Source organism: Crocodylus porosus, unplaced genomic scaffold (genome assembly GCF_001723895.1).
Source record: "Crocodylus porosus isolate Cpor-Errol unplaced genomic scaffold, CroPor_comp1, whole genome shotgun sequence".
Taxonomy (NCBI): Eukaryota; Metazoa; Chordata; order Crocodylia; family Crocodylidae; genus Crocodylus; species Crocodylus porosus.
In genome coordinates, this window is record NW_017728920.1 from 10,135,835 (window position 1) to 10,157,950 (window position 22,116).

A 22,116-nucleotide genomic window follows, 5' to 3' on the forward strand; every position below is an offset into this window, starting at 1 on the left:
ATTTGCTTGTATGTAATAGGGGTCATTCCTCCCCCCCCCCCCCCCCTTCACAGCCATAGTCCTCTCAGATTAAGTCAGATCAAAATTGTAGTTCTTTTGAGTTGCATCAAAGAGTGAAGGGATTTCTCAAGTACAACACCTAACAAAGGATACAGCTGGAATACTTGTGGAAAATTTCCTTTAGCTATTGCCTGTTCTGGGAGTGATGGGGAACACAGTTAAGGGTTTCTGGACATGCACTCAAATTCAGGAAAACCAGAAAGTAAATAGTTAAAAGTTTTGTTGAACTCATCTCTGTGGCAGGGCATGAGAACTATTCACTGGCTTTATTTTGTTGTTAACAGAAGTTAATGGATTTCCTGCTCTCTTTTTTTTTTTTTTTTAGCATAGAGTTTTGTAGGAGTAAGTTAGGCGCCTCGCCGCTTGTAGTTCTGATGTGGGCTTGCAGCTGAGATGCTCTGCATAGGTGAAGGTATAGGGCAGTATACGATTTCTGAGTGCTGTTTCCCATCTGGAACATTGTCAGAGTGAAATGGGGATTACAGTTGTGCAGTGAATTTTTTTGGAGTATGCAGTTACTAATGTTGGTGAGAGATCACAGACATGGTCTGTGTGCCAAAATCTTGACAGTTTTATTATGTGATGTCTACACCAATTTTAAGCATGTAAGAAGAGCTCACTCACCTCTCTCTTTCTCCCCGCCTACAAACCATCTCCTATAATATATAGTTCCTCTCAGTCATTTCAGGCTCACTTTCCTTTTCCTGTTCCATTAAGCCACTAGTATTTTAGAACCCCTTAGCACATAAACGATTGCTTTTTGTTATTTGGCACTCTGTATCTCAGGGTCCTTCTGTACATTGTATAGCAGAAAAAAGCTTACTTGAACATTTCATGCTTTTAGTTGTATAGCGTGAGCTATAGGCTGCACCCTCAGTGTGGCCTTTCATCAGCTGGGTTCCTTCTCTCACCTTGCTGTCACTTCCTTGCCTACTTCTTTTACTCAGTGGAGGGGCTGCATCTGTCTTAAGTCTATATTTCCCTGTAACAGATTTAAATGGTACTGTGAGAGCTCCCTCCCCCACTCAGGACTGATTTACCATGAATGAGAAGGGAAGAAAGGGTCAGTCCCTTCCAGATTCTAGTATATGTACCCAGGGTAAGAGGAGGGACTCCACCTCAATAGGTGGTAGCAATACCTGATCCTAAGCAATAAGCTTGCCTCTGTCTATGGAGCTTTAACTTTTTGTTGATTATCTTGTCAGTGTTGCTTTGCCAAAGGAAGAAAGGATGCCACACTGCAGTGAAGGTAAATGTCAAGTGAGTGAGCTTTCTTGAGGCTTATCAGAGTCATTATGAGCATCTTTACATGTGCTGGGGGGAGGGTGAGGGTAGGGACAACATGCCTTAATTAGAGCGACTCTTGGAGACATGAAGTGTTTCCCACAGCTTGTGTATTCACTATCCTGCATGTCAAAATGGTGATGGGAGCGTTTTAACTAAACCTCATTGGACGGCTTTAGTTAAAGCACCCTGCTGCCATTTTGAAGTGTGGGGATGTTGAATACGCGAGACGTAAGGCCTGCTGGAGTGTGATAATTAGCATGCTCCAGCAGACTCAATTAATTGAGTCTGCTCCAACGTGCTACAACAGCACGTCAGAGCAGTGTGCCCACATGTTTACGGGCACCCTATATGATTTCCTATGCACATGCCCCCAAAAAGTAGAATCTGCCAGCATTTAGAAAAGCTGTAGTGTCTTTCTTTTTGAGGGTGTCTTACAAATGTATGTTCAAATGACTCCAGTTATAGAATACCAAGTTGACCCTGTACCCTCATGACATACTGTGTTTTGGGGCAATCTGAGTAAGCATTATAGCTTTTAGAGTGTTTAGAAGAATCTTTGTTTAATTTAAACTAGCTGAGCTACAATTCTTCTGTTATCTTTGCAGCATGTAGCTTGTGCCTAAAGAGGAAACAACTGGCCTGTAAGAAGTGTTGGAAAATGGCCCTTCCTTCCCTCTCTTGTGCAGAAAATAAAATGATTGTTATGAGTGGTTTTGTCCTTAGAACACAAAAACTTAGTAGTCTTTCATCCATCCTGTTACATTTGTATACTCCTTAGTCTGGAAGGAGCAATTTTGAAATATTATAAAATTTTCACAAGTGACTAAATATTTTTTAAAAATCAAGCTCCCTTAAGAATTTTTGAAAAATGTAGGTAATATCTTCTGTGTAATGCCAGTCAAATTCAGATTACTTCTCATCTCTAAGAGAGAAATTTTGGCCTATCTTTGTAAAAGCATATTGAGATATTTGAAATGGGAAGGGGTAAAGGTGATTTCTAAAGCAGCTGTTCAGAAAATGTGATGAATTGATGTGTTTGTAATTCTGCCATGTTTAAGTTCAAAATATTTATGCGGTAGTAATGTAAAAATCAAGTAAAAACCTTTCTTGTCGTAGGTGTTTCGATATGCTGGGAAGGTACATGTGCAAAGAGACAGCCCCATTGTGTTTTCTGTTGGCAAAATACAGCAGTATGATAGCAGCATAGTTTTATCACTTGATTATAAGCACAGTAAGACATGGATCTTTATTCTGTACGAAACTAGCCCTCCTTCCCCCAATTATATTGGTATGATTGTCAAGTGATGAGCTTTTTTTTGTTTGTTTGTTTTTTAATTTATTCATGGTGGGAGGTGAGGGTGTGGAATCATATCCTTATAAAAGGTGTCAGAGAAACAGGGCTTTGATTTCCAGACTGCCCTTTACCTTTGTACATAGGGCTTCATATGTAGATGAGTCCTGTATTGTTAGGAGTGACTAATCTAAACCACAAGTAAACTTCAAGCAAAAGCAGATTACGCTAAACTTCAAGTAATATTTTACTGTGGTCGTAATCCAAAGTGCAACACAAACCACTCTAATAATGATTTTATCTTTCAAGTTCGGATTTACTTGGTTGATACAATATTGCATGGATTTTGCTTGGAGAAGCATTTCCCTGGCACTTTTACCTTTTAAATTATTTAACACTGATGTTGAAATGACTTGAAACTTGTTTAACTTATTCTTTAAAATTTGTTTAGGTGGGAACTGTTAGTAATTTAGGCTGTAGTGACAAGTGTTTTGAAGTAACTTGATTTCAGACTTAGTTATGTCACTTACATCATTAGAATGTTTTTCTAATTTTTAACCAGCTAACGAAACTTATGGTTGACCTAAATTGTCCTTTGTATCTTGTCTGTTACTACAGACAAGTTGTCAAGTCATTATCAGAACAATGGACAAAAAATAAGGATTCTAGAAAACACTGTTCAGACCAGCAGTTTGAATGATGGGGAAAGTGACTGGCAAGACACCTGAACTCTTTTATGGTATTTATAACTGACAACCTTGCATAGGTCACATAAATATGTGGTTCAATGCACAAACAACTTACAGAGAATTAAAAAAATATATTTATTTTAAAAAGTTGCCTTTTCTGTGGCTTTATTTTGCTTCCAAGACTATTCAAGGAAATGCATTTAAATGTAATTTTCCTAGAATGCTACCTATTTTAATAGCAGTGAAATTGCTTGCTTGTGACTAGCATTGTTTACAGTGGCTCATAACCTTGTATTACTTTTACAAAGCTGTAAAAGTCCACGAAGGGACTTATTTGAGAAATAGATTTTTTTTTTTTGTAGCTACAACAGTTGACCCATCTGATAGTTGTCACATTCTAGCTGCCCTTTTCGTTTTGATTTTTTTTCCTTCCCCTTTTTATGCATGGAAAAAGAATCTATCATTTGAAAGGTCTGACATGAATGAGTTCTAGCAAGAACTTTCTTACCCTGAAGTAATTTTTTTTCCCTTTTAATTAGAATGATGTTCCTCAGTTTCTTTTCTCTTTAGCACAAGGTATAGGATTTTCCTCAAAGGCATACTGCGATATTGGCTTAGCCCTTGGATGAGAGCCAGCCATTTCAGGTAGTGTTTAGAATGGCTTCTTGGACTTCCCTTTCTCCAATCTTTGACTATTTGCCCAAATAATTTAAATGCATGTAAAATGATTGAGTTGAAATTGTGCATGAATTTTTATACCGCAAAGTAAGTCTTAAAACTGTGCCTGCACAAGCAATTTGTTTGAGATCAGCTTTAATGGCTTATCTGACAGCAATGCTGCTGAGAAGCTGTGAGAGAAATGAACAGTGTTACAATAGAATATTATATGATACCAACTATGCAAAACCCCTTCCTTGTTTTGAAATATGCATGAGTTGCTGAAACCCAGAAGTTGATACTAAGATGGATCAATTCTTTTTGCAGGTTGTAGCATCTTACAGTATTGACATTTGTTAGTCACCTTCAAACAAAGAACACCCTCCCAATAACTTTGGTTTGTGTAATCACTTGTTCATTAAAGTGCTTTAAGTTAGTGCTTTAATGCACTTTTCAAATTACAGCTCATTAATGCTCCTTGACAAAAATATAACAAAAAGTTAGTTGTTACAGAAATGGTGGGGGAGAAAATAGTGTGAGGAAATATTTCATTATAAAGTTTTAGAGAGGTCTGGGATAAATAATGACATATGTGGATGTTTCTTTCCAACATAATGTACCAGCCTGTTGTCTCCTGAAGTGTGATCTATTGAGAGCTGGGAAGGGGGCTGGGATTTAATTTTCTTTGTTCTGTTTTGTTTTTACATGAGATTGGGGGATTCAGGTAAATTGGAGAGAGTTTACAACCCCTCAGAGTGATTTATCTTCAATGTTATGCCTGTTGTATCATTTGGATATTAGTGATTTTAATCTGGAAAATAATTTGAAGGCTGTAATTAAAACAAAAAGGTCTCACCATATATTGGAAAGATAGTATCATATATAGATGGCTGAGTGTTTCTGCTTTAGTTAATCATTTTAGACCTTTTAAAGATGTATCCATTTGATTGCATCTTCAGAATGCCGCTGTAAGAGAACTGCATAAATTGAGAGAAACAAACATGACCTTGAAACGTTTAGTTCAGTGAGAAAATTTGAGTAGGAAAACCCATCAAAAGCCTGAGTCAGTGCACATGCCATGTGTGTAACTACTATTGTTTTCATATTTCCCCCCCAGAGATGCCACAGGATGAGGTGTAAACTCTGCAGAAACAATAAAACTTGTCCTGTTCAGTTCCAGAAGGGCTAGTGCTCTTGGCATTCCGTTAAGCCTTACTTTAAAAAAAACACAGTTCTGCTAATATGCCATATGATGTTTGTAGCAATTGTAACCACAGGCAGGCTTAATAAAATTTCAGAAATAAGGAAATGAAAAATGGATATAATACTCAACACCTCCTCATGAGCCCAACAGCTATTGATCTTTGCTCTATAAAGATGGCAGCCCTATGGCACCCTTTTCTGATACTTCAATCATAAAAACCAGACTGGATCTCTTTGCCCTGTTCTTTTTCCTATTGTTCTGTTCTCCCCAGTGGCATCATGATGTACAACAAAGCAGCACACATTTCGTGGAAATTCACCTCATGGAGGTGGATAGATGAGAGAGGCAAAGGTGTGAACTGATATCTTCAGGATGCACTTGTTCCTCCTGGAACTATTTTCTGTCTGCAGTTGAACATATGGATCTCAGCTTGGCCTCTTTGATCATCTCTGGATTCACCAGTGACTCTACTGGAAAACAGTCATCCTTGTATTCAGGGACTGTCAATGACTGTGTTCTCATGGTTATGTGAAATAGCACGTGTTTGAAGTGAGGGAAAACTGATACGTCCACTGCTGCAAAGTTGAGGCAATTTGTATAACCTAATATATTTTTCTATGAGATATCCACTTATGCCTGCCAGTATCTGCTTAAAGCAAGGGTGGGCAAAATATGGCCTGTGGGCTAACTCCGGCTCACTAATTGATTGGATCCAGCCTGTGGCTGCCCCCGTGGTGCTCCAGGTCACCTTCTACCATCTCCCAACTGCGGATGGGGGAGCTATGTGAACTGGCTGGGGCTGGGACTGGCAGGCACAGGCTGCCCTAGGAGGGAGCAGATGGGGCTCAGTCCTGTGAAGAGTGCTACAGAGGCAGCCATGAACCAGATGTGCCTCCTTATCCCTGGCTGGCTCTTGAGGCTTAGTGTGAAAACAGTTCCCCCACACACATGCATTCCCCTCTCATCCCCCTCACACAATTTTCAAGAGTAAGATTTTATTTTGAGCTATTATGCAATTGCCTCTATATACAGTACTTAAAAATGGAGTAAAAATATTTTTTGAAATAAAACTAAAATATGTTACAGTAGATGTTTGATTGTTTTAGTATATGACTTGTTTTTTTTAAATCTGTAATTGGTTAAAAAGATATCTTCTAAAAATTTTATGTGTGTGGCTCTTGACAACTCACCAGAACTTGTTAAGTGGCTCTCCTGCTGAAATAATTGCCCGCCCCTGATATAGAGGGTTTGCTGTGGTATTTGTCTATTTCCATGCCTCTGTACAAAGAGTTGCAGGAGAAATTGAATTGAGGAGTTGGACTACCTCTAGTATAATACTTCCTAGCTTTAAAAAATATAAGTTGTATCTTTTTTTAGAATTAAGTTTAGAACAACCTGTTTGTTTTCTAGGTATTCTGCAGCATCCAGATGGCACAGTCTTGAAGCAATTGCAGCCACCACCTCGGGGTCCCAGAGAACAGGAGTTTTACAACAAGGTAAGAATCCTGCTTTTTAATGAAGGTTGAATTATATTTCTGACTTAAAAGGTTCCCTGGCCCTTACTAAGAGGAAAGTTTAAGTGATACAACAGGCAAGCAGGGCACAGTTTATTCACATGTGAGGCTAATTTTCAAATTCTGCTTAAGTGTCAAGATTGAATGATGTTGTAATGCAGGGGTATTCAACCTTTTTGGATGTGGGGGAGATATAGGGGTGGTGCCCACATTCTGTGGCCCCACTGACACTCATTACCACCACACCCCACTTTTTCTGTGGCTGGCTGCGTGTGTGGCTTCGGGGCTGCTGATGGGCCTTGCGCCTGGCCAATCGCAGGCCTCCTGTCAGCAGCCCATGGAGCTGCATGTACAACTGGCCATGGGAAAGTGGCATAGAGTGGTGGCAGCCACCACATGCTACCTTACCGTTGGGCCAGGCAGCACCTATGCGGCCCACAGAGGGCCAGTGCTGCCCTTGCTCCCTCTTCCTTCCCCCCACAGCCCTGCTCCTGGGAGCAGGCATAGAAACACACTCCTCCCTTCTTCCCTCCCCCCCCCCCATTGGCCACTGGGCCACTGTGAGGGTCTCAATCGGGAGAGTGAGTTGAAGTGGGGGATGGGAAGGCACCGTAGTGTGCTGCATGGGGCTGGCAGCACCTGGTGTGCCCCTTTCCCCCCCCTTGGTAAGAGGTGAACGTGGTGGGGTGATCCACCATGGCATTCCAGGGTGTGCTTCATCCCTGTCCCCGCCCCCACCGTGTATCCCTGAAGACCTTTTTAAGTACCCCTGGGGGTATGCATAGCCCTGGTTGACAACCCCTGTTGTAATGGCAGTGTTGTGTGAGAAGACTTTTATGTTGTTTAGATCTTGTTGCTGTTGATATCTGTTCTTTGAATGCTTGATCTAGTCTCTAAGTAAGACTCTGAGCTCTCTTGCTCCATAAACAATAGTAAGGGTTTAGTCAATTCTCTATATAATGTTTTTTCCCTTAAAGAAAGCATTGACTTTTCTGACTGCAAAGCCACTATGTGTACTGCCAACTTCTTATTCCTTCCTAGTCTCCCTTACTTTTTTTTTTATAGAATGTAGTATTGCAAAAATGCATATCGTGCATATTGCCTATCCTGCCAGTTGTGGCTCACTATAAAGAGTTCTGCTTCCTTCTCTGTTATGCTTAAAAAACCCCAAACAGACAAATAACTCCTCCCCCCCACAAAGCAATTCCCACCAATCCCATCCCACTATATCTTTTAACTAAAAGCAAGCCAGCAACACTCTCTTCGTGTATGTGAAACTCTCAGTTTATTGAGAATTTTACAGCATTTTCTTCCCACAATTTCTGTGTACTTGTTACAACTTTTTTATTATATTTTTTCAAGACAAGAGTTTAATGCACTTTGTATATAGTCCAAACCTTTTGTCATTCTTGAGTTTGCTTTATTGATTAAATCAGATAAACAAAATTTAAGACGCTATGTGGTTTATGTTTAGTCAAGGCTTGTTAGTTAGTGGAGTTTTTTCCTATGGGGCCCATATTCCGTCTACCTTAAGATGTCCCAGCCCTTTTAACGGATTAGTGTAAATTAGGATCTGGGAATGTAGAAAACTATATATGGCAGTTAAACGGTGGTTTGTCTACCTTAGGGGTGGGCCTGTGTTTCTTAGGACTTAGTACTGAAAAGCTTCAGAGGAAGATGAAAGAGAGCCTAGATCATGGAATAACAATAACCTTGTTAGTTAGTAGGTTTTGTTCCAAAGCAGGAGACTTGCTATGTCCTTAATCCTAAAAAGAAAAATAAAAGAACAGCCGTGGCTACTCATTGTTTTGATAAACATCCTTTAAAAATCCAGTTAGCTTTTTGTCTTTTGTCTTACGACATGTTGCTCTAAGGGCTTTTACTATTCATTGTGTGTGTGTGTGGTTTTTTGTGTGTTTAAGAATTGCATTTCCTTTTCATTTTGTTAAGCTTGGTGTTCCCTCCCTTAATACAAGAATATGGGAACATTTAGGGAAAATAAAAAACAAATAGCGATTTTAATGGCCTTTTCTGCATCGTTTTATTATTTTCTGTAGCATAACCCTCCATCTCTCTTAACCCTCTGGATCTTTTTTGTTTACAATGTGGATGTGCACATGCATATGTATGCATGCAACCCCCAACTGTGCTGTAGATTTTAAAAGTTATTTGAACTGTCAGATTCCACCTTCGTTACTCAGACCTACACTATTTATGTTGAATATTTACTTGTCATATAAAGTATATTATAGAACTTTATGGTAATATATGTCTGTGTACAAAATAGGCTTTTATGTGACTATGTAGCATCAAATATTTCTAGTAGAATATATTGAAGTGTCATATTCCTGTCACATGGATCAGAATCCTGAGCATGCTGTATTTCATAGACATTAGGGCTGGAAGGGACCTCGGAAGATCATCAAGTCCAGCCCCCCTCCTGAAAGGCAGGAAGTCAGCCGGGGTCCTAGGATCCCAGCAAGATAAGCATCCAATTTACTCTTGAAGGTGTTCAATGTAGGTGCTTGAACCACCTCCGATGGCAGGCTGTTCCAGACCTTGGGGGCTCAGACAGTAAAGAAATTCTTCCTTATGTCTAGCCTGAAACAGTCTTGCAGTATTTTATGACTGTTCAACCTCGTCACCCCTTGGGGCGCTCTGGTGAACAAATGTTCCCCCAGAAACTGGTGGTCATCCCTGATAAACTTATAGGTAGCCATTAGATCACCCCTGAGCCTGTGTTCCTCCAGGCTAAAGAGCCCCATGGTTCTTAGCCTGTTGTCATGTGCGTGGCTCTTCTCTGGACTCACAAGCTTCTCATCCTTTTTGAATTGTGGAGCCCAAAACTGGACGTAGTACTCTAGCTGTGGCCTTACCAAGGCCAAGTACAAGGGGAGAAAGACATCCCAGGATTTGCTTGAGGAGCATCTATAGATGCAAGCCAGCGTTTTGGTCGCTTTACTAGCTGCAGCATCACAATGCAGGCTCATGTTCATTTTGTGGTCAATGATGACACCCAAGTCCCTTTCATCTGTAGTGCTAGCCAGTGTAGCACTGCCAAGCCTATAAGGATGCTGCAGGTTTTTCTTCCCATGGTGGAGAACCTTGCATTTTTCAGTGTTGAACACCATCCAGTTCTCATCTGCCTATTTGCTGAGCCTGTCCGGGTCAGCCTGGATCACCTACCTGTCTTCTGGTGTGGATGCTTTGCCCCAAAGTTTGGTGTCATTGGCGAACTTGGCCAGTCCGCTTCTGACTCCAATGTCCACCTTATTAATGAAGGTGTTGAACAGTATGGGTCAAGGACAGAGCCTTCTGGTCACAGGACACCATGACGATTGACTTCCATCAATTACAACCCTCTGGGTCTGACCACGGAGGCAGTTTTCCAGCCAGTGGATCGTGGTGGACCCAAGGCCACAATTGGCCAGTTTTGCCAAGAGGTGATCATGGGATACCAGATCAAAGGCTTTTTTTGACGTCAGGATACATGACATCATCTCTTCTCCCTTGTCCAGGTGATAGGTCACCAGGTTGTAAAAGGAAATGAGATTGGTCAGTCAAGACCTACCCACAACAAACCCATGCTGGCTATCCCTCAGGATGTTGGCATTGGCCAGTCCATTAAGGATGGCCTCTTTAATAAACTTTTCTAAGATCTTCTCTGGACTAGAAGTCAGGCTGATGGGCCTGTAGTTTGCCGGATCCCCTTTCCTCCCTTTCTTGAAGATAGGCACCACACTGGCCTTCTTCCGGTCTTTGGGCACTATACCAGAGTGCCAGGAGGTTTCAAGGATCCATGCCAGAGGCTTGGGTTGTGATGCTTACCAGCTCCTTGAGTATCCTGGAGTGTAGATTGTCAGGGCCAGCTGACTTCAAGGTATCCAGCCTCTCAAGGTGTTCCTTCACAAGGTCAGCATTAATGGAGGGCAGGGGATCTCCCTCATCTGGACCTGCCTGTCCTGTAGTGGGCATGGCCATCCATTGGACTGATGAAAGACCGATGCAAAGTACTCATTTAATATGTTGGCTTTTTCCTGGGCGCAAGTTGTCAGTTGTCCCATCTGGTTCAGCAGGGGTCCAATGTTGCCCTTGCTTTTCCTCCAGTTCCTCACATATCTGAAAAAGGACTTTTTATTGTCCTTGATGCTTGATGCTATTTGGAGTTCAGTTGCAGTCTTGGCTTTCCTGCTTTGTTCCCTGCAGGACCAGACCAGTGCAGAATGTTCTTCTTTGGAGGTGAATCCCATCCTCCATCCTTTTTATAGAAGGTAACATGGATTTTATGAAAAATGAAAGCTTTTGTATTGAAATATTTGTGTTCTATACGTTTTCAAATGGCAGAATCCAGAAACTCGGGAAGGTGGAGAGACTTCTTAAAAAGTTTACTACCCAGTCTGTAGATTTCTAACAACTATTTTTGAGTCTTGAGGGTTTTGTGTGTGTTAATTAAAGATTCTTAGTTAAGTCTCAAAAAGAAATGTCTTATATTTTGTAATTGTTTTGAATAAAGATGGCTGCTAAATGAGGCATGCAATGATGCAATTGAAAACAATATTTATATGTTTGTATAACTTTATATTTGATGTTATAACACTACTAAAATAGAAATTAGTGAAATAGAAATGGCTCAAGTGGGAGTAACGTAGACTTAATCATTGTAAAACCTCTAGAAAATATTGATATTTATGTCATTAGGTAGGATTATGAAGGATAGAATCCAGCTTTAGTAGTTCTTTGGTGAGAGTTGGAGGCTGAACAAAGGGGGCCTTTAAAGAATGATGCAGTAGTAAGGTATGAACTCTAATATACAAGTTGTAATAACTGATAAAGGTGTGCTATCACTATTTATGACCAAAATTATCCTCTTGGATAGTGAGTTTTTCCATTGATCCAGGGAATAAAAAAGAAAATCTTTATTTTTATTTTGAAGAGAAATTTCTGAGGTTCTAACTTCCACCCTACAATCTGTTTCTCTGCTTGTTTTTTAGTACTATGTCAAAGAAGCTTGTGGACAAAAGTAATGACAAATTAAAGAGAGAGATCCTGTTTATCTAAGTCACGTAGCCATGTCCTGTTTATCTAAGTTACCACAAGTGTTAGTTTTACAGCAGTTTCCAAAGCTCGTAAGTGTTGTGGACAGAAGCCGAGGTTAACTAAGACTTGAAAGAGTAGCTAGATATTCAGGAAAATCTGTTCGTGTCTAGATTCTAGGTTTGTGATCAGTTTTGGTAAGGGAAGCCCTAGAAGTGCTAATTGACAAGGAAAAGCATGTTTCCTAGATTCTAAGTCTTTAAGCAAAAAGTTGTGTCCCAGGAGATTATGCAATTATGCACCCACATAATTTTGTGCATAAAAGGCATGACTGCGCATAATTGCATAATATCACTGAATTCCCAATGGTGTAGCTTGTAAGTGAGAAGGGGACTCCTGCCTGCAGGAGGTCGGTGTGGACATGGGGATGTGTGGCGTTTTGCAGTGGGTGTGCCACATGCTCCATATCCCATGGTATACAGCTTCCACTGCTGGCAGCATTAGGAATAGGCAGCAGGCCTTTGGGGTGCTCCTGGAGGGGGCAGGCAGAGTCCCCATTGGTGTACAGCTCTGGTGAATCCCAGGGGCTGCACGTGGTTCCACCTACAGTGATATGAGCCCCATGTGCTGTCATGGAGCCACTCTGTTCTGGCCTGAAGGTGCGTGCCAGCAGGCTGGGCTGGCCTGGCTCCGTACTGCCATGTTCAGCCCCTGGGATTTGCTGGAGCTGTGCACTGCCAGGAGCCTCTGCTTGTTGTAGCCAGGAGTGCCCGAGGGCCTGCTGCTGCGGCCACTGGTGGAGGGGCATGGTGTCAGGTCTGTGTGCGTGGTAGGGAAGGGGGTGTGGCTGTGGGGGCTGTGTGTGGGGTGGGGCCGGGGGGGAAGGGGGGGCTGTGCATGGGGGAACCCGCCTGCCAACAAACTGTACCCCACCCCAGCCCTTCACAAACCACCACACGCTTCTCCCCACAAATTTCCCACACGTGCATACTGCCCCCACACCCCTCCCATGCACAAGTATCTGCATATATTTCTAAAGAAGGTTTAAATAGTGCTTTATTTAGTTTAATTTGTAAGAATATAAAAGTAATTAATTTTGTATAATTTTGAATTTTTCTATGCATAATTCCCTGGGGTGTTAAAAGTAGAATGCGGCTAGTATCTTAGGTCAAGGAACTCCTTCCAGTATACAAAACTGGGGCTTCAGCATGAGCTCAGTCTCAGAGAGGTCAACAGCTTTAATATGCTTCCATATTTTAGGTGGAGTACAATTTCAGTCCAGCAATGCCTAGTAAATAAAATTTTTTGGTTTATCTGATGACTGAATTTCTATGTAATTTTATTTCATTAAGAAAACTCTATTAGCTTTATCCTACAAAAATGTGATGATTGTCAGGTAATGAGAAATAAGTAGCTGCAATTTCCTCCTTTTAGGGAAGGGGGAAAAAAAAAACTATAATAGGAAAAAATGTAACTCAGAAACTACCCTCTCTAAAATGCAGTGGAACTATATAGATGAACATCAGTCTCTCACATTGTATGTTATTTAAGTAGGTATCTTGTAAAAAACCAAAAAAGGGTGTGTACAGCACTTTAAAATATTCTTTTCTCCTTTGTCTTATTCTGTGAATCTGTGGCTCATACCTGCAGGCGGGGGTGTGTGTGTGTGTGTGTGTGTGTGTGTTTCTTAGACTCTCCTCCACTTTAACTACATGCTCCTGAGATACTGACTGAAGTTACTTACTTACTTACATATTTTAACGTACTAGCTAAAGGCTAAGTAAAAAATACTTAGTTTTTAGCCAGTTTATTTTTCCTGTTTAAAAGACTTCAGATTTTCTTATGATCACAGCACAATTTGTATTTTTTCCTAATTCATATGCAGAGACTGAAGAAAAATAGATCTCCAGCAGGACCTTCCTTTTAAAAGCACTGTTATATGTCAGAGCATTTTGGTCGCTTTAATTTTGCAGTCTACATGTAATTGGAGACAGTGGGAAAACTTGTAGAAAATTTCTGCAAAGCAAGAGGGAAACTTTCTGTTTGGGCTAGTTTTGGAGGGGAGGGAAATACAAGAGAGAGATGGGGACAATAGTAGTGTTTTTAAAGTGTCCATCTTTCTATAAGTAAGTGGCCTCCTAAGTATCTTTCTTTGGTCTTGTCTACACTAAGAGCAGAAATCACCTGGTAGCCACTAGCAGAAGCTCTTACAAATTTTGTGGGATACTGTAGTTTCATCATATATAGATGTGTAGGGACACAAGTGTGGCAGTATGGTGCACTGGGGCTCCTTTAATCTTGCAGGTCCATCCCTTTGTCGCTCTCTCCCCCCTGCCCCGCAGCTGATCAGAGGGGCCCTGCTTGTGGCTCGCTTCTGGTCAGTGGCAAGGAGAAAACTGCAGTTTTAAATATGGCGTCGTTTTTGCCTCCTGCCACTGATTGGCTGAGGGGCCACAAAAGGCTCTGCTGTTCTGCTGCTGACTGGTGGGGAGGCAAAAATAGCATCATGTTTAAAACCACTGTTTTGGCTTCTGTGCTGGTCAGGGGGAGCGTCAGGGTTCTCCACTAATCATCAGTGGGGATGCATGCAGGGAAACATGCAAGATTAAAGGAGCTGCTGTGCAGTCTACTTCCGCTGTGAATACAGTAGGTCCCTACATATGTGCTTCCATAAACTGTTAAAACTTGCTGAAAAGTAACTTGTTTTATGACTGGTTCACTGCTTCAGTCTGAACCTGACTGCCGCACATGCCAACTGATAGTACATCAGGATGGGCCCCTAGATCGGTAATGTTAGGTTTGGGAAAGAAATGTTTTTATACCAGCTGTTGTTGCTGCTTGCCTATGTAAATCTTCCTGCAAGACTGAGTTATAGCTGTAGCATATTCTGCAATGTAATATATTTAAGCCTTTAAAAAAAACCAAAAAAAACTTTTGCAGTATGTTATAAAGTTTGCCATATGGCACTTCTTTCCCCCATTTGATTTTTTTTTTTTTTTGTGTGTGTTTCTGATTATCAAACTACTACTTCTACTACTATAATTTGAACTATAAAATACTACTATTCAGTTATTTAGCATACTGAGGTTTTGTCTATCCTTATGTCTACGTTGCCTAAAAATTTATGTTGAGAAGAGTTCTTATAACAAAATGTCTTGGAAAAAATATTACACCTCCTGCTTCCTAATAGTTGCTGTAGGCTACAGAGGAGCCTTTTTTTATCTTTTGCCTTACAAAATATTAAGAGAATATTATTTTATGTTCTCTCATGTTAAGATTTTCTTTCTCTCACTCTTGGCAATGTGTTGAAGTTGCTGACCTTTCTGAGATTGGGCTCCTGCTGCTGCTGAAGCCACAGCTTGGTATACTGTACTTAGAATATTTTGGAGCTTCCATGAGTATTTGAGGGAGAGAAGAGAATGGGATTTGGCATTTTCTCTTTAGCTCTGTCAGGCAAGAGTCTCTTCTAAATCTGAGGACCCAGGTTCAGCGTATGGCTGTATGAATTCCCTCAGTTCCAGGATTGGAGAAAGGTTAATTCTGTAGCCTAACTCTTTCACGGAAAACAGGTTTCTCCTGCTGCTGGCTAATTATAATCCTGCAGTTAAGTAGTAACAGTCTTTGCAGTACTGACAGCTTTTGACACACAATGTTCATGTAAGTAAGCTGTTAAAATTTCAGCTAATCAAATTCTGATTGTTAATTTTTTTTAAGTGATTCCAGAACAAATCTAGGATGTTAGAGCACAACACCCTCTTCATTTTAAATAACATTGCCCACTTTTCAACTGCTTGACCTGAGAGCTTAAGTAATTACAGTTTCACTGTTGTCCATGTAATGTTAAATCTCTCTCTTTTGAGTATATCTTATCATAACTTGGTTGGGATTGTCTGGGATGATATCTTTAGGGATGGTCCTACGTTGCGCAGGGGCCAACAATTAGATGACCTCCTGAGGTCCCTTCCAACCCTCATTTTCTGTGATTCTAATAAACTTATTATTTTATCAGAAGAACCTGCCTCAATTATTATACAGGTTGGGCATACATCACCATCACCACTGTTGCCATATAGTTTTTTAACTTTTACAGTACTGAACTTTGAAGCCTCAGTAATGTTGGTCTAATGCACTGCCTGTCTGTTGGCAGTTTCTTTTGGCACAGAATGTGAATTGCATGAATTTTCTGTGTTCCTGTAACTCCACAGAAGTTAGGTGTGGAGAGAATGCTAGACGGTGTTCCTGGTGATTGTGTTCTTCCACCGTATGTTTTATTTCCTTCAAGATTCTTCTGAGGTAGCAGCTCATTTTGCTTCTAATCGATTTCTTTCTTTCTTTTGTCTTACTACTTCACATTTTAATAAGTATTTTGTGACTTCCATTGACTGAAAACAATTCTGATGCTTTCCCACTCTTCTGCATGGCATGAATCAGTCAGCCCTTTAAAGATGTTCTAGCTTTCTGATATACAAACCTTGCAGGGTAGCTGTTACATGTCTGTCTTTCAGCCTACATAAGGCAAAATGTGATAAGGCAGCTTGTGTTGCGTAAACTGTTATTGGCTGGTGGCACAAAATTAAATTAGGCAGAAAAGCAATCTTTTGCTGCAGGATGAATTAGAGCAGTGGTACTCAAGCTTTTTGGCATTGTGGGCCAGGTGAGTGGCTTGGGACCAGTCTGTGGGCCTGATTTGAGGCCTGCATACCAGTATCAGACCTTGTGGGGCTTGCCCCTATGTGCCAGGAGTGGCACCTGGGGTCTGGTACGGCCCTCTTCCTGCCAGAGTACCAGGATTGGGCCCTGGTTCCCAGTGCTGCCTTTTTCCTGTCCCTGTGTGCTGGGATTGGGACCTGGAAACCAGCGCCACCCTTTACTGACTCCATGTATTGGGATTGAGCCCTGGAGCACAGTGCTAGCCCCCTGTGTTGGGATTGAGCCCTGGGGCCCAGTGCTGGCCCTGCCTGGAATTGTGCACTGGGATTGGGAACCAGAGTCAGCTTGCCACTGGTCCAGAAGTTTGACAGCAGAGGAGCAGTGCTAGTGTTCCCCACTGCCAAATTTCTGTACCCAGGGGGAGCACCAGGAGCTGGATCTGATCCCTTGCCTGTGGGCTGGGCACCCCTGAATTAGGGTATTTTGTTAACACAGGTTTACAAAATACATGTCTTGATTTAAATTAGATTTTACTGGAAAAAAAGGGTAATGGCTAGTCTGCTGCTGGGTACTGAAATATTTTTGTTCCTTTACAATGTCATCAAGTAATGTTGTGAAACTAGATCTTGTAGAATTAGTTTCAGTAAACAGAATGAAGAGACTTCTGAAGACCATATTCTGGGTCTTTTCAGGATCATTGGCTTAAGCTTTTTTTCTTCCTGCCCTCATATATGTGGCTTGATACCCTGAAGTGTCATCTGTTCTTTTCTATTGTGGGGAGGGGGAAGCAGTGAGATCTGCTTGTACATCAGAACCTGGTAATGCAGTTCAAAATAGGAGGAAGAATGCTGTTGAAAGGGTAAAACAGGCTAAGATCAGCAAATTGCATTAGCTTGCCCATTCAAAGTGGTAACCTGGGTTGCATGTAAAAAGTAGACCAGCATGTTTTAGGTGGCTCTCCATGCACTGTTAGGGAGGAGAAAATTTTTAACAAAGCTGCAAACCTAGTTTGAAAAATATACAAGTGGCATAAAGAAACATAGATGGGAATATGCACTACATCTTTGTGTGGTAGTATTTTGGTTGCTCAGCTAAAAGGTGCTACCAATTCATCAGCAGCTGTGAGAGGAGTGTTAACACTAGCTTTTAATTGAAGAGTGCCTGGGTCGGCTGAGGGCAAGTGCGTTCGCTCCACAATGATTCTGAAATATATTTTTCCCCTACTTTCCAAAAACAAAGTGCCCATCTTATTTGTGGGGGTGTGGTATATGAGAAAATATGACTTTCCTTCAAAAGAGTAAACTTTGTTTAGTCTTAGAAATGTGGCAAATTTTATTTTGGTAATAAGAAGTGGAAACTCAGGCAAATTAGATATTTTAATGGAAGATTACCTATGCAAATATAACTTGGATTGTATTATGCCTACATATGGACTACTGTTCTAGTTGAACTAGACTATCCCACGTGTAATTATAGCTTAATTAACTACAGATGATACAGTGTTATATTGTCTAAATAAGCTGCTACGACTCAAAAGTATATTATAGTTTAGGTAACGCAGAAGTTTATTAAATTTATATTTAATAGAAATGCTGTGGTGAACATTTGGTAAGTGATTTGGAAGAGCATGGCTTATAATTATTAATAATAATCTTTTTTTTCAACCCCCCCAAATAAAAACCCCAACAAAACTGTGGTTTCCACTGTGTAAAAACATTTTATTATAGGTAACCACAAAATATATTTAATGCATGTTTTAAAAAAATGCACTACATGCTATATTAAATTTTCCACAGTGAAAGTAACCTAGTGCTTGTGATTAATGTTTTGTGTCTGATTTGTTAGCTTCTGTAGCTAGAACTGAGTTTGAATTTGGTGTGTTAAATAGATCTGTAGTTAATTTCTTCCTCCCTTTTGCCCCCCATCCTCCTTCCTCTTTGGTTTGCCAAAAGAAATGGCAAACTAGATTTTTATTATTAACTGCATCCATTGTGGCCGTGTAGCTGAATCTAGTTGCCCTTCTTTATACCTTGCTTCAGGCTCTGATCAAGAAGCTTCTTAATGTTATTACCATTCTTATTTTTTTTATTCCATCAAAATAACAGTTGTCTTCCTCTCCTGCAGACTCTGAATAAGGCATAAAGTTCAGGAAGAGAGAAATGGTTTGGAGAACAAGTAATTTGGTGGACATGAAAAAAACCCAAAACTATTGAGAGGCTAGAGAGTGACCTAGATTTATAGTTCATTGTAGAATTTTAAAATTCTAATTCTCGGGGCTCCATTGTGTAAATTATTAAAATAAAAAAAGTCTGCTGCTATTTGATGTTTACTACTTATTCTGTAGAAACTGGAATGCTGTTTACTTGCTCAAATGTGCTAGAGAACAGTTTTTGTGTGGTCAGTTGTAACTCTTGTGAAGGGATACCAACCACTGAAAGTTGTCTGGTATTTCATACTTAGCCTTTCTTTCTAGAAAAATCCCTAAAAAGCTAAGAACTGCAAAGTCATGACAGTTTTTTGTCACAAAGTAATTGAAGAGCTATAAACATAATAAAATAAGCTTATAGCATTGGTATTCATATTGTCTTGGCCACTTTAACAAGTGCTATTGAAATGAATAATATGAACAAAGGCTTTTTTGGTTAATCTTTTTAAATGGTGGCAGTGGGGGATTTTCGCAAACTAAGGACTTTGCACTCCAAGATTTTGTCAGCTTTGTTGTGTTGGTCAGTATGTTGTGACCAATGCATTTTTTTTTTTTTTTATGACACAGTTCTGCTGCTCCTATGGCACACTAGTGGCACACTCTTTGGGAATCGCTCCATTACTTATTGTGAGACCAGTTTTGGTGAGCATTTAAAAACCCAGCTGCACAGAGAAGATCCTGTCCTCAGCGCTGTTGCTCTGTGTCCCTGATGGATTCCCTTTTTCCTTCCTCTTGCTATGCTGAAGACTTACAATGTAACTTCTTTGATTTCATAGACATTAGGACTAGAAAGGAGAGTCCAGCGCCCTGCCCAAGTTGCAGGAGATCACCTGGGGTCAAATGATTCTAGCAAGATAGGCATCCAAATGTTTCTTGAAAGTATTCCGAGTAGGTTGCACCACCTCGGGATTGCGGGGAGGAGTCTATTTCAGGCCCTGGGGACTCGGGTAAAGAAGTTTTTCCTTTATGTCCAGCCTAAATTGGTCTTCCAGGAATTTGTGACTATTTGAACGATAGGTCAGGGTTTGTTGTGCCCTTTTGAGCCTCTGGAACTTGCTTGAGGCTGCAAATCCTGTGAAGGGCTACTAATTTTTCCTGTGCAGAACTTACAAGTGAAAAGAAGTGAAGCTTGCTGTTTTTTAATCTTTCTGGCAGAAAAATGATGAATAAATATTTTTAATAGAAAATCCTGTTTGGTTTTTTTCCCTGTGTCATACTGCATTGACAATTGCTATGTAGTTTCATAGACCTGACCCAAACAGATCACTTGAGGGAGACCTCAAGACTAAGTACAGACAGTCAAAAAGCCCAAAGCTGAATTGATTCACTCTTTGCAGGTTCCTCTAAATTGCCTAGATTGATAAGCAAGTGAACTGACGTACACTTTTCAAACTGGAAAGGCAGCCAGATAGCTGCAGTGGCCAATACTAGTAGGGAAGGGGCATTAGAGCATGCCTCCCAGCCTGCTGGCTACTGCCATGGCAAGTTCCCCCTCCCCACCTCTAGCTATGCCCTCTCCTCAGTCTCTGGTCACTGAGGAGCGGGCATTGGGGGAAACCTCTTGACCTGGCACCGGACCCCCAGATGGGGTCTCTCTGGCATGGGAGCAGTGGAGGAAGCCCTCAATGGGTTGTTTGTCCCCATCTCCACCATGCCAGGAACCAGGCAATCCCCTAGCTACATCCCTTCCTCAGCCCTGGGAGCCTGAGAAGCTGGCGTAAGGAGGGAAGCCCCCAAGGGGGCATTTCTTTCCTCTTGGAGCCGAGAGCCAGGTGAGTCCCATAGCTACATCCCCTCCTTGGCTGGCTGAGGAGGGAGTAGGGTGGGGAAAAACAGCTCCTCCCCTGCCTGGATCTGAACCCCCAGCTGGGCTGTGCCTGGTGCTGGCAGTGCAGGGGGGTGGGAGAGGCTGCAGTGGGGGATGTAGTCTGAGCTGGAAGTCAGGAGCTGTGTTAATCACCGGGCTGTGCCCCCTCTGCTGGCAGAAGGCGGGGATTGTCCAGCTCCCTCTCCACCTGGCTCTGGGGAGGCAGGGTAAGCCCACAGTGGGGGCTTTATTCTCCCTGCCCAAGCCAGGAGCCAGGCTGATTCCCTCAGCGCCGTCCCCATATCAGCACTGTAATTCCCCCAGCCCCTCATCAGCCAGGGGGATGAACCTGGCTCCTAGCTGTGTGGAAAGCCCCTGCTGACAGCTTGGGGCAGGGCCAGCCCTGCTTGGCTGGAGCAGAGAACACAGCCCACATCCTATGATTCTGGAGGACTCTTGAGTTGACTCGAATGGGGAGGCGATCTGGGACAGAAGTTCCATAAACTGGTTTGACCTAAATCAGCTAAGTCTAGATCCATCCAGGTTTATCTTAAACTGGTTTGGGCCATTTTGAAAGCAGTTTAGGTGCACTGAACTTTTGTTCTGTCACAGGTTTAAACCAGTTCCTGATCTCCAACTGATTTTATGTACAGCTGCTCTCCCTAGCGCAAATGTTAAAGATGCTTTGAAATTCACATAACACCCTATGATAGATAGCTAGGGAAACATCAAATCTTGTTTATGGTTGAATTTAAGAGAGTAACTCTTGCCTCTTATAGTTAGGAGAATAATTTTACATTGTTAGCAATTCTTTGTTTCACACAATGAAAAGGTTTTTGGTTGTTCTGGTGTTTTATGCCACAAAATTGTGGAGTAGGCAATGTTGATAGTCATTTTCAGATATAGTGTAAGCTGTACATAGCTTTTTGCTAAAATCTGTTTGCAGTACAAGTGTATTTTGGGTATTACAGTAGTTGCATCATTCTTTGATAAAGATTCATGTTCATAAAAATCAGCCAGTTGTGAAATTATGATGACCAGTAGGTGAATGAGTACATTTAACCTAATCTTCCATAATACCTTGCAGCAAGCAAAAATAAGAGTAGCTGTCTAAAGGCAGGTTTTGACTTGTGCTTTGGAGATGTCCACATTATTTGTTTTCATATACCATACATTATTAAGGTAAAATAAAGTTTATTTACATGGCAAGGACAAGCAGCTTGCTTATAAAAACATACCAAATGTATAGTTGCTTTACAACCTTAATTTTTTTTTAGCCCCCTTCCATTGTGCTCATATCTTGCATAATGAATGAAACAGGAGTTATGGCAGAGGAGAAGACTAGCATATGACCATATATTTAAAGTCTGTATCATAATGTAAATGCAACTTGATGATCCACCTTTCCTAAAATTGCTGTAAATCTGACAGGTCCTAATTTTTTTTAAATACTTGACTTCAAGTCAGATGTGTTTTAACTTACAACATTGTAGGAAGTTATTTAAAATGTAAGTTATAAGTGAAAAGTTTAATTATTTTATCTGTAACACGAATTCAAGGATTTCTACCCCTTGACCCTCTCCCATTTGTCATGGGGGTAGGGAGGCACACAAACTCTTGTCTTTAGAATCAAGTACTTGTGGGCAGCACTGGATCCTGGGTTGTTCTTTGTGATTTCCCTCACAGCTCTCTGGCTCCTTGTTGAGCCAGGAAGTGG

General features: G+C 41.2%; 1 protein-coding gene across 1 annotated transcript in view; it reads left to right on the forward strand.

The window, feature by feature from the left end:
* IPMK (inositol polyphosphate multikinase) overlaps window positions 1-22,116 on the forward strand; it is a gene marked incomplete at its 5' end in the record, with an annotated part of 58,825 nt that overhangs the window by 3,116 nt on the left and 33,593 nt on the right. The window contains one exon of the mRNA XM_019538587.1: window positions 6,599-6,684. Coding sequence (XP_019394132.1) covers window positions 6,599-6,684 — 86 coding nt within the window. The remainder of the gene's footprint in view (window positions 1-6,598; window positions 6,685-22,116) is intronic.